Source organism: Salmo trutta, chromosome 21 (assembly GCF_901001165.1).
Source record: "Salmo trutta chromosome 21, fSalTru1.1, whole genome shotgun sequence".
NCBI classification, from domain to species: Eukaryota; Metazoa; Chordata; class Actinopteri; order Salmoniformes; family Salmonidae; genus Salmo; species Salmo trutta.
This window is the reverse complement of record NC_042977.1, coordinates 49,076,531-49,089,261: the sequence shown is the minus strand read 5'-3', so window position 1 is coordinate 49,089,261 and position 12,731 is coordinate 49,076,531. Positions and strand designations below refer to the sequence as shown.

General features: G+C 46.2%; 1 protein-coding gene across 8 annotated transcripts in view; it reads left to right on the top strand.

The window, feature by feature from the left end:
* mtcl1 (microtubule crosslinking factor 1) overlaps window positions 1-12,731 on the top strand; it is a 196,166-nt gene that overhangs the window by 169,976 nt on the left and 13,459 nt on the right. For 7 of the 8 annotated variants that reach the window (XM_029706006.1, XM_029706002.1, XM_029706001.1 and 4 more), the window contains 4 exons: window positions 5,191-5,279; window positions 8,785-9,032; window positions 9,538-10,052; window positions 12,332-12,691. In XM_029706006.1, coding sequence (XP_029561866.1) covers window positions 5,191-5,279; window positions 8,785-9,032; window positions 9,538-10,052; window positions 12,332-12,691 — 1,212 coding nt within the window. Of the gene's footprint in view, window positions 1-5,190; window positions 5,280-8,784; window positions 9,033-9,537; window positions 10,053-12,331; window positions 12,692-12,731 lie in introns of those variants that run through there. The other variant, XM_029706007.1, reaches the window with a different exon arrangement.

Below are 12,731 nucleotides of genomic sequence, written 5' to 3'. Positions count from 1 at the left end.
TGAGACATCAGACTCTGACAAGAGGTTCCTCTGTATGAACCAGGTGAGACATCAGACTCTGACAAGAGGTTCCTCTGTATGAACCAGGTGAGACATGTTAGACTCTGGTGTATCCCAAATTGCTCCCTATTCCGTATATAGTGCACTACCTTTGACTACATGGAACTCTATTCCATATCAGGTAACTGATACAAGCAGTAAAATCAGATAAATTTTTTTAAAAAAGGATAAAAATACACCTTATGGAACAGCGGGGACTGTGAAGAGACACAAACATAGTCACAGATACATGCATACACACACGATAACATACACACTATACACACACATACACATGGATTTTGTGTTATAGATATGTGGTAGTGGAGTAGGGGCCTGAGGGCACACACTTAGTGTGTTGTGAAATCTGTTATGAATGTAGTGTAATGTTTTAAAATTGTATAACTGCCTTAGTTTTGCCGAACCCCAGGAAGAGTAGCTGCTGCCTTGGCAGGAACTAATGGGGATCCATAATAAACCCCAGGAAGAGTAGCTGCTGCCTTGGCAGGAACTAATGGGGATCCATAATAAACCCCAGGAAGAGTAGCTGCTGCCTTGGCAGGAACTAATGGGGATCCATAATAAACCCCAGGAAGAGTAGCTGCTGCCTTGGCAGGAACTAATGGGGATCCATAATAAACCCCAGGAAGAGTAGCTGCTGCCTTGGCAGGAACTAATGGGGATCCATAATAAACCCCAGGAAGAGTAGCTGCTGCCTTGGAAGGAACTAATGGGGATCCAAAATAAACCCCAGCAAGAGTAGCTGCTGCCTTGGCAGGAACTAATGGGGATCCATAATAAACCCCAGGAAGAGTAGCTGCTGCCTTGGCAGGAACTAATGGGGATCCATAATAAACCCCAGGAAGAGTAGCCGCTGCCTTGGCAGGAACTGATGGGGATCCATAATAACCCCAGGAAGAGAAGCCGCTGCCTTGGCAGGAACTGATGGGGATCCATAATAAACCCCAGGAAGAGTAGCCGCTGCCTTGGCAGGAACTGATGGGGATCCATAATAAACCCCAGGAAGAGTAGCCGCTGCCTTGACAGGAACTGATGGGGATCCATAATAAACCCCAGGAAGAGTAGCCGCTGCCTTGGCAGGAACTAATGGGGATCCATAATAAACCCCAGGAAGAGTAGCCGCTGCCTTGGCAGGAACTAATGGGGATCCATAATAAACCCCAGGAAGAGTAGCTGCTGCCTTGGCAGGAACTAATGGGGATCCATAATAAACCCCAGGAAGAGTAGCTGCTGCCTTGGCAGGAACTAATGGGGATCCATAATAAACCCCAGGAAGAGTAGCTGCTGCCTTGGCAGGAACTAATGGGGATCCAAAATAAACCCCAGCAAGAGTAGCTGCTGCCTTGGCAGGAACTAATGGGGATCCATAATAAACCCCAGGAAGAGTAGCCGCTGCCTTGACAGGAACTGATGGGGATCCATAATAAACCCCAGGAAGAGTAGCCGCTGCCTTGGCAGGAACTAATGGGGATCCATAATAAACCCCAGGAAGAGTAGCCGCTGCCTTGGCAGGAACTAATGGGGATCCATAATAAACCCCAGGAAGAGTAGCCGCTGCCTTGGCAGGAACTAATGGGGATCCATAATAAACCCCAGGAAGAGTAGCTGCTGCCTTGGCAGGAACTAATGGGGATCCATAATAAACCCCAGGAAGAGTAGCTGCTGCCTTAGCAGGAACTAATGGGGATCCATAATAACCCCAGGAAGAGAAGCCGCTGCCTTGGCAGGAACTGATGGGGATCCATAATAAACCCCAGGAAGAGTAGCTGCTGCCTTGGCAGGAACTAATGGGGATCCATAATAAACCCCAGGAAGAGTAGCCGCTGCCTTGACAGGAACTGATGGGGATCCATAATAAACCCCAGGAAGAGTAGCTGCTGCCTTGGCAGGAACTAATGGGGATCCATAATAAACCCCAGGAAGAGTAGCCGCTGCCTTGGCAGGAACTAATGGGGATCCATAATAAACCCCAGGAAGAGTAGCTGCTGCCTTGGCAGGAACTAATGGGGATCCATAATAAACCCCAGGAAGAGAAGCCACTGCCTTGGCAGGAACTGATGGGGATTCATAATAAACCCCAGGAAGAGTAGCTGCTGCCTTGGCAGGAACTGATGGGGATCCATAATAAACCCCAGGAAGAGTAGCCGCTGCCTTGACAGGAACTGATGGGGATCCATAATAAACCCCAGGAAGAGTAGCCGCTGCCTTGGCAGGAACTAATGGGGATCCATAATAAACCCCAGGAAGAGTAGCCGCTGCCTTGGCAGGAACTAATGGGATCCATAATAAACCCCAGGAAGAGTAGCTGCTGCCTTGGCAGGAACTAATGGGGATCCATAATAAACCCCAGGAAGAGTAGCTGCTGCCTTGGCAGGAACTAATGGGGATCCATAATAAACCCCAGGAAGAGTAGCTGCTGCCTTAGCAGGAACTAATGGGGATCCATAATAAACCCCAGGAAGAGTAGCCGCTGCCTTGACAGGAACTGATGGGGATCCATAATAAACCCCAGGAAGAGTAGCTGCTGCCTTGGCAGGAACTAATGGGGATCCATAATAAACCCCAGGAAGAGTAGCTGGTGTCTTGACAGGAACTGATGGGGATCCAAAATAAAAACAAATATAAATATGGTTCCTGGTCAATATAGTCCACTATGGGTCCAGGTCAACAGTACTATGGATCCTGGTCAACAGTAGTCCACTATGGGTCCTGTTCAACAGTAGTACTATGGGTCCAGGTCAACAGTACTATGGGTCCTGGTCAACAGTAGTCCACTATGGGTCCTGGTCAACAGTAGTGAAGTACTATGGATCCTGGTCAACAGTAGTCCACTATGGGTCCTGGTCAACAGTAGTGCACTATAGGTCCTGGTCAACAGTAGAGCTCTATGGGTCTTGGTCAACAGTAGTGCACTATGGGTCCAGGTCAACAGTAGTCCACTATGGGTCCTGGTCAACAGTAGGCCACTATGGGTCCTGGTCAACAGTAGTGCACTATGGGTCCTGGTCAACAGTAGTACACTATGGGTCCTGGTCAACAGTAGTGCTCTATGGGTCCTGGTCAACAGTAGATTACTATGGGTCCTGGTTAACAGTAGAGCTCTATGGGTCCTGGTCAACAGTAGTACACTATGGGTCCTGGTCAACTGTAGTGCACTATGGGTCCAGGTCAACAGTAGTGCACTATGGGTCCTGGTCAACAGTAGTGCACTATGGGTCCTGGTCAACAGTAGAGCACTATGGGTCCAGGTCAACTGTAGTGCACTATGGGTCCAGGTCAACAGTAGAGCACTATGGGTCCAGGTCAACTGTAGTGCACTATGGGTCCAGGTCAACAGTAGTGCTCTATGGGTCCTGGTCAACAGAAGTCCACTATGGGTCCTGGTCAACAGTAGTGCACTGTGGGCCCTGGTCAACAGTAGTGCACTATGGGTCCTGGTCAACAGTCGTGCACTATGGGTCCTGGTCAACAGTAGTGCACTATGGGTCCTGGTCAACAGTAGAGCTCTATGGGTCCTGGTCAACAGTAGTCCACTATGGGTCCTGGTTAACAGTAGTGCACTATGGGTTTCCTGGTCAACAGTAAAGCACTATGGGTCCTGGTCAATATAGTGCACTATGGGTCCTGGTCAACAGTAGTGCTCTATGGTTCCTGGTCAACAGTAGTGCGCTATGGGTCCTGGTCAACAGTAGTGCACTATGGGTCCTGGTCAACAGTAGTACACTATTGGTCCTGGTCAACAGTAGCACTATGGTTCCTGGTCAACAGTAGTGCACTATGGGTCCTGGTCAACAGTAGTGCTCTATGGGTCCTGGTCAACAGTAGAGCACTATGTGTCCAGGTCAACAGTAGTGCACTATGGGTCCAGGTCAACAGTAGTGCTCTATGGGTCCTGGTCAACAGTAGTCCACTATGGGTCCTGGTCAACTGTAGTGCACTGTGGGCCCTGGTCAACAGTAGCGCACTATGGGTCCTGGTCAACAGTAGTGCACTATGGGTCCTCGTCAACAGTAGTGCACTGTGGGTCCTGGTCAACAGTAGTGCACTATGGGTCCAGGTCAACAGTAGTGCACTATGGGTCCAGGTCAACAGTAGTGCTCTATGGGTCCTGGTCAACAGTAGTCCACTATGGGTCCTGGTCAACTGTAGTGCACTGTGGGCCCTGGTCAACAGTAGCGCACTATGGGTCCTGGTTAACAGTAGTGCACTATGTGTCCTCGTCAACAGTAGTGCACTATGGGTCCTGGTCAACAGTAGTGCACTATGGGTCCAGGTCAACAGTAGTGCACTATGAGTCCTGGTCAACAGTAGTACACTATGGGTCCTGGTTAACAGTAGTGCACTATGTGTCCTGGTCAACAGTAGTACACTATGGGTCCTGGTCAACAGTAGTACACTATGGGTCCAGGTCAACAGTAGTGCACTATGAGTCCTGGTCAACAGTAGTACACTATGGGTCCTGGTTAACAGTAGTGCACTATGTGTCCTGGTCAACAGTAGTACACTATGGGTCCTGGTCAACAGTAGTACACTATGGGTCCTGGTTAACAGTAGTACACTATTCATCCTGGTTAATAGTAGTGCACTATGGGTTTCCTGGTCAACAGTAAAGCACTATGGGTCCTGGTCAATATAGTGCACTATGGGTCCTGGTCAACAGTAGTGCTCTATGGGTCCTGGTCAACAGTAGTGCTCTATGGGTCCTGGTCAACAGTAGTGCTCTATGGGTCCTGGTCAACAGTAGCACTATGGGTCCTGGTCAACAGTAGTGCACTATGGGTCCTGGTCAACAGTAGAGCACTATGGGTCCAGGTTAACAGTAGTACACTATGGGTCCTGGTCAACAGTAGTACACTATGGGTCCTGGTCAACAGTAGTGCACTATGGGTCCTGGTCAACAGTAGTGCACTATGGGTCCTGGTCAACAGTAGTGCACTATGGGTCCTGGTCAACAGTAGTGCACTATGGGTCCTGGTCAACAGTAGTGCTCTATGTTATGTGCCATTTAGGATGCATCCCAGGAATGTCAAATGTCGGATTGTTTTCAGACCTGAAAGGGTTCTTCAATTCTGTCCCAGTGCAGGTTTTTATTCCAGCCCGGCACTAAGATGTCTGTGTATGTTATTTCAGGCTCTGAATGAGATCCCAGACATAGAGGACCCAATATATCAGGAGGAGGAGGAAGAGGAGGAAGAGATGGGCTTTGGCAGTCTGCTCAGGTAAGGGGGGTTTCCTGTTCACTTACCTGGAAATACTGTAGAACTGTCATAGAGCTATAGGTAATATTTTAATTTATCTGCCCTCATTGTAATAGTCACATGGGCTGTGGAAGTCCCCACAGGTAAATATCTTCTTTCTGTTTACCTCAACATATTTTATGTTAGTGTTAGTGGAAGTATTTTCAATAGCGTACCTGGAATAAAGGTACAGGTAAATAAAGGTAAATAAAGGTAGTAGAATTAATGGTAATGTTTTCCGATTTACCTAGACTACCATTCTACTGGTTACAACAGCAATGCTTTACCTTGACAGACTACCATTCTACTGTCTCTTTGGGAGAGGATATGAACCAAGTCTCTTTGGGAGGGGATATTATCCAAGTCTCTTTGGGAGAGGATATGATCCAAGTCTCTTTGGGAGAGGATATGATCCAAGTCTCTTTGGGAGAGGATTTGATCCAAGTCTCTTTGGGACAGGATATGATCCAACTCTCTTTGGGAGAGGATATGATCCAAGTCTCTTTGGGAGAGGATATGATCCAAGTCTCTTTGGGAGAGGATATGAACCAAGTCTCTTTGGGAGAAGATATGATCCATGTCTCTTTGGGAGAGGATATGATCCAAGACTCTTTGGGAGAGGCTATGATCCAAGTCTCTTTGGGAGAGGCTATGATCCAAGTCTCTTTGGGAGAGGCTATGATCCAAGTCACTTTGGGAGAGGCTATGATCCAAGTCACTTTGGGAGAGACTATGATCCAAGTCTCTTTGGGAGGGGATATTATCCAAGTCTCTTTGGGAGAGGATATGATCCAAGTCTCTTTGGGAGAGGATATGATCCAAGTCTCTTTGGGAGAGGATTTGATCCAAGTCTCTTTGGGACAGGATATGATCCAACTCTCTTTGGGAGAGGATATGATCCAAGTCTCTTTGGGAGAGGATATGATCCAAGTCTCTTTGGGAGAGGATATGAACCAAGTCTCTTTGGGAGAAGATATGATCCATGTCTCTTTGGGAGAGGATATGATCCAAGTCTCTTTGGGAGAGGATATGATCCAAGTCTCTTTGGGAGGGGATATGATCCAAGTCTCTTTGGGAGAGGATATGATCCAAGTCTCTTTGGGAGGGGATATGATTCAAGTCTCTTTGGGAGAGGATATGATCCAAGTCTCTTTGGGAGAGGCTTTGAACCAAGTCTCTTTGGGAGAGGATATGAACCAAGTCTCTTTGGGAGAGGATATGAACCAAGTCTCTTTGGGAGTGGTTATGAGGAGAGGACATGAACCAAGTCTCTTTGGGAGGGGATATGATCCAATTCTCTTTGGGAGATATGATCCAAGACTCTTTGGGAGAGGATATGAACCAAGTCTCTTTGGGAGTGGCTATGATCCAATTCTCTTTGGGAGAGGATATGAACCAAGTCTCTTTGGGAGAAGCTATGATCCAATTCTCTTTGGGAGATATAATCCAAGTCTCTTTGGGAGAGGATATGAACCAAGTCTCTTTGGGAGAGGCTATGATCCATGTCTCTTTGGGAGAGGATATGAACCAAGTCTCTTTGGGAGAGGATATGAACCAAGTCTCTTTGGGAGAGGCTATGATCCATGTCTCTTTGGGAGAGGATATGAACCAAGTCTCTTTGGGAGAGAATATGAACCAAGTCTCTTTGGGAGAGGCTATGATCCATGTCTCTTTGGGAGAGGATATGATCCATGTCTCTTTGGGAGAGGATATGATCCAAGTCTCTTTGGGAGAGGCTATGATCCAAGTCTCTTTGGGAGAGGATATGATCCAAGTCTCTTTGGGAGAGGATGTGATCCAAGTCTCTTTGGGAGGGGATATGATCCAAGTCTCTTTGGGAGAGGATATGATCCAAGTCTCTTTGGGAGAGGATATGATCCAAGTCTCTTTGGGAGAGGATATGATCCAAGTCTCTTTGGGAGGGGATATGATCCAAGTCTCTTTGGGAGAGGATATGATCCAATTCTCTTTGGGAGAGGATATGAACCAAGTCTCTTTGGGAGAGGTTATGAGGAGAGGATATGAACCAAGTCTCTTTGGCAGGGGATATGAACCAAGTCTCTTTGGGAGAGGATATGGGGAGAGGATATGAACCAAGTCTCTTTGGGAGGGGATATGATCCAATTCTCTTTGGGAGATATGATCCAAGACTCTTTGGGAGAGGATATGAACCAAGTCTCTTTGGGAGTGGCTGTGATCCAATTCTCTTTGGGAGAGGATATGAGCCAAGTCTCTTTGGGAGAGGATATGAACCAAGTCATTGTAGCCTGACAATTCATTATTGAATCGTTTTAAAGTGATCCCTCATGAAATGAAACGCATTAACTTTCTTTTTTGGAGAGCAGATGATATGTTTTTTGGTTATTTTAAGAGTTTAAGGAAATTAGGACAACAAAGAGGCTGAAAAACAAAGACAAACAAAGAGGCTGAAAAACACTGTTTATGTCAAAGAGACATATCTACTTCTACTCTACCTTATTCTGGTAGATGCAGTGCTAATGATCACGCTCTCCTCCTCTCTCCTTTCTCTCCTCCTCTCTCCTTTCTCTCCTCCTCTCTCCTTTCTCTCCTCCTCTCTCCTTTCTCTCCTCCTCTCTCCTTTCTCTCCTCCTCTCTCCTTTCTCTCCTCCTCTCTCCTTTCTCTCCTTTCTCTCCTCCTCTCTCCTTTCTCTCCTCCTCTCTCCTTTCTCTCCTCCTCTCTCCTTTCTCTCCTCCTCTCTCCTTTCTCTCCTCCTCTCTCCTTTCTCTCCTCCTCTCTCCTCCTCTCTCCTCCTCTCTCCTTTCTCTCCTCCTCTCTCCTTTCTCTCCTCCTCTCTCCTTTCTCTCCTCCTCTCTCCTTTCTCTCCTCCTCTCTCCTCCTCTCTCCTCCTCTCTCCTTTCTCTCCTCCTCTCTCCTTTCTCTCCTCCTCTCTCCTTTCTCTCCTCCTCTCTCCTTCTCTCCTCTCTCTCCTTCTCTCCTCCTCTCTCCTTTCTCTCCTTCTCTGTCCTCTCTCTCCTTCTCTCTCCTTTCTCTCCTCTCTCCTTTCTCTCCTCCTCTCTCCTTTCTCTCCTCCTCTCTCCTTTCTCTCCTCCTCTCTCCTTTCTCTCCTCCTCTCTCCTTTCTCTCCTTCTCTGTCCTCTCTCTCCTTCTCTGTCCTCTCTCTCCTCCTCTCTCCTTTCTCTCCTCCTCTCTCCTCCTCTCTCCTTTCTCTCCTCCTCTCTCCTTTCTCTCCTCCTCTCTCCTTTCTCTCCTTCTCTCTCCTTTCTCTCCTCCTCTCTCCTTTCTCTCCTCCTCTCTCCTTTCTCTCCTCCTCTCTCCTTTCTCTCCTCCTCTCTCCTTTCTCTCCTCCTCTGTCCTCTCTCTCCTTCTCTGTCCTCTCTCTCCTCCTCTCTCCTTTCTCTCCTCCTCTCTCCTTTCTCTCCTTCTCTGTCCTCTCTGATCCTATCCTTGTAATATTTTTTGGTAATGTAATAGTTTAATGCTTTATTCTCGTCTCATTCTCCCTAGGGCTAAGTCAGTCTGTTCTATGAGCGACTTCCAGCGTCTGATGGACAGCTCTCCCTTCCTGCCTGACAAGAGTCGTCATGGTGACTGTGGCCGTGACGACGTGACCCCACCCCTATCACCTGATGACCTGAAGTACATAGAGGAGTTCAACAGTAAGGGGTGGAGCTTTCCTGTCCCTGGCCCCTCCCCTACACCAGGCCACCACAACCCCACACCCATGGAAGCCTGGGCAGAACGGCCCACTTCAGGTACTGATGCTCCAAGTGTTTACGCATTGTTTGTTTTTAAAATTGCAATCATGTTAATGTGAAGACAAAGATGGCAAATGTGTTTCCTCATTTTATATCAAAATTACATTTCAATCATGTTATGGTGAAGCCAAAAAGCACATTTCCACATTGTGTGCGGACAATAAAGCTTTTTAAATCTAAATTCAGAACCATGTTTTACTGTCATCTTCCCACCTTGTGAAGATTATTTATTTCCCTTCTAATTCTAATCATTTGAATAATTCTAAATTCCAATCATTCTAATCATTTGAATCATTCTAAATTCCAATCATTCTAAATTCCAATCATTTGAATCATTCTAAATTCCAATCATTCTAAATTCTAATCATTTGAATCATTTGAATCATTCTAAATTCCAATCATTCTAAATTCCAATCATTCTAAATTCCAATCATTCTAAATTCCAATCATTTGAATCATTCTAAATTCTAATCATTCTGAATTCTCTCTCTATGAATTCCAGAACCATTCCAGCCAGCCTTGTGGTTCCTGACAACCAGTGCTACCCTTACTACTAACACCCTGTCCAGCCCTGAACCCCATCCTCTCTGCCAGCACTCCCCTCTCAGGGGCAACGGGGGTAACAGAGGAGGGGGGGCAAGTGTCCATGTCTCCCACAGCCCCACCCGACCCCCAGGAACCCCCGAACAGGACTACATGTACCCCAAAGGGACCAAGGGGCGAGGGGGTGTCGGTGAGGTGGGGGATCCCCCTGGGGTAGGGGGACCAGACGAGGTGTTTGGTAATGGTAGGTGGCCCTCCACCTGTCATAAGGAGTTATTAGAGGGTGGGGGTGGACTGGGAGGCGTACGTAGGGGCCCTTCTGGGGGGGGTCCCATCCCCACGGTGGGGTACGCCTCGTCTCTGGAGCTGCAGCTGTCACGGAACCTCAGCGATGACATGAAGGAGGTGGCCTTCTCTGTTAGGAACTATCGCTCAGGACCTAGCACCTCGGACCTCCTGGAGCAACACAGACAGGTCTGTTGACGTTGTTGTTGACGTTGTTGTTGTTTATCTAGCTGTACATTTCACTTAGTTCACCTTTCTATTGTGTTCTCTTTCTAACAGTGTCTTCAGAAAGTATACATGAACCTTCACTTATTCCACATTTTGTTGTGTTACAGCATGAATTCAAAATGTATTAAATAAATAAAAAAATTCTCACCCATTTACACACAATACCCCGTAATGACTAAGAGAAAACATGTTTTTACAAATTCTTGCAGATTTATTGAAAATAAAAGACAGAAATATCTAATTTACAAAAGTATTCACACCCTTTTGCTATCATTTTACATTTACATTTTAGTCATTTAGCAGACGCTCTTATCCAGAGCGACTTACAGTAGTGAATGCATACATTTCATACATTTCATTTCATGCATTTTTTTATTTTTATTTTTTTTTGTACTGTGGCTATGACACTTCAAATTGAGCTCAGGTGCATCCAATGCCCTTTGATCATCCTTGAGATGTCACTACAATATGATTGGAGTCCACCTGTGGCTAATTCAATTATTTGGACATGATTTAAAAATAAAGGTTATCTAAACTAAAGGTCAAGGTTATCTTGTGTACAGCGCCTTGCAAAAGTATTCATCCCCCTTGGCGTTTATCCCCCTTGTGTACAGTGCCTTGCAAAAGTATTCATCCCCGTTGGAGTTTTTCCTATTTTGTTGCATTACAACCTGTAATTTAAATGGATTTTTAATTGGATTTCATGTAATGGACATAAACACAAAATAGTCCAAATTGGTGAAGTGAAAAAAATAAATAACTTGTTTCAAAAAATAAGATCTGGTGCCAATTACCTTCAGAAATTACATAATTAGTTAAATAAAGTCCACCTGTGTGCAATCGAAGTGTCACATGATCTGTCATATGATCTCAGTATATATACACCTGTTCTGAAAGGCCCCAGAGTCTGCAACACCACTAAGAAAATGGCACCCCAAAGCAAGCGGCACCATAAAGACCAAGGAGCTCTCCAAACAGGTCAGGGACAAAGTTGTGGAGAAGTGCAGATCAGGGTTGAGTTATAAAAAAAATATCAGAGACTTTGAACATCCCACGGAGCACCATTAAATCCATTATTTAAAAAATGGAAAGAATATGGCACCAACCACAACAAAACTGCCAAGAGAGGGCCGCCCACCAAAACTCACGGACCAGGCAAGGAGGGCATTAATCAGAGAGGCAACAAAGAGACCAAAGATAACCCTGAAGGTGCTGGAAATCTCCACAGCGGAGATTGGAGTATCTGTCCATAGGACCACTTTAAGCAGTACACTCCACAGAGCTGGGCTTTATGGAAGACTGGCCAGAAAAAAAGCCATTGCTTAAAGAAAAAAATAAGCAAACACGTTTGGTGTTCGCCAAAAGGCATGTGGGAGACTCCCCAAACATATGAAAGAAGGTACTCTGGTCAGATAAGACTAAAATGTAGCTTTTTGGCCATCAAGGAAAATGCTACGTCTGGCGCAAACCCAACACCTCATCACTCCGAGAACACCATTCCCACAGTGAAGCATGGTGGTGGCAGCATCATGCTGTGGGGATGTTTTTCATCGGCAGGGACTGGGAAACTGGTCAGAATTAAAGGAATGATGGATGGCGCTAAATACAGGGAAATTCTTGAGGCAAACAAGTTTTGAGACTGGGACAGAGGTTCACCTTCCAGCAGGACAATGACCCTAAGCATACTGCTAAAGCAACACTCGAGTGGTTTAAGGGGAAACATTTAAATGTCTTGGAATGGCCTAGTCAAAGCCCAGACCTCAATCCAATTGAGGATCTATGGTATGACTTAAAGATTGCTGTACACCAGCAGAACCCATCCAACTTGAAGGAGCTGGAGCAGTTTTGCCTTGAAGAATGGGCAAAAATCCCAGTGGCTAAATGTGCCAAGCTTATAGAGACATACCCCATGAGACTTTCAGCTGTAATTGCTGCAAAAGGTGACTCTACAAAGTATTGACTATTGTTATTCATGCTCAAGTTCTGTTAGTTTTTTTTGTCTTATTTCTTCCTGGTTTCACATTAAAAAATATTTTTCATCTTTGAGGTGGTAGGCAGGATTTGAGTAAATTAAATGATAAAAAAAAAAAAAAAAAAATTAATTCCAGGGTGTAAGGCAACAAAATAAGAAAAATGCCAAGGGGGGTGAATACTTTCGCAATCCACTGTACATACATACAGTTAATGTATATGTAGCTTATTCTTCTAATTTCTACAACAACTTGTTCTCAACCTAATAGCTCCGAGACATGGCGTGTCAGACCAACGGTTTCACTACTCGGGGAACCCAGACCACCCAGACCATCAGTGTGGGCTTACAAACTGACATCCTCCGTACCCTCACCAGCTCCCCCCACCGCTGCCTCACCCCTATAGGAGGAGGCTCAACCCCCATCTCCTCCCCCTCCAGAAACATCCGCAAGATGCAGTACTCTCCTGTGGTCCAATCCAAGTTCGAGCGGACATGTTGTTCTCCTAAGTATGGTTCCCCTAAGCTCCAGAGGAAGCTGTCGACATCATCGAAGGCTGACCTCCCTGTAGGGGCCTCCTCCAGCTCCACGGCCGGCCCCAGGGCTCCGACTCCCACCACTCCCCAGAAGGTAATTATTGTTTTTAAATCCTCAGTCATGTTTATCTATG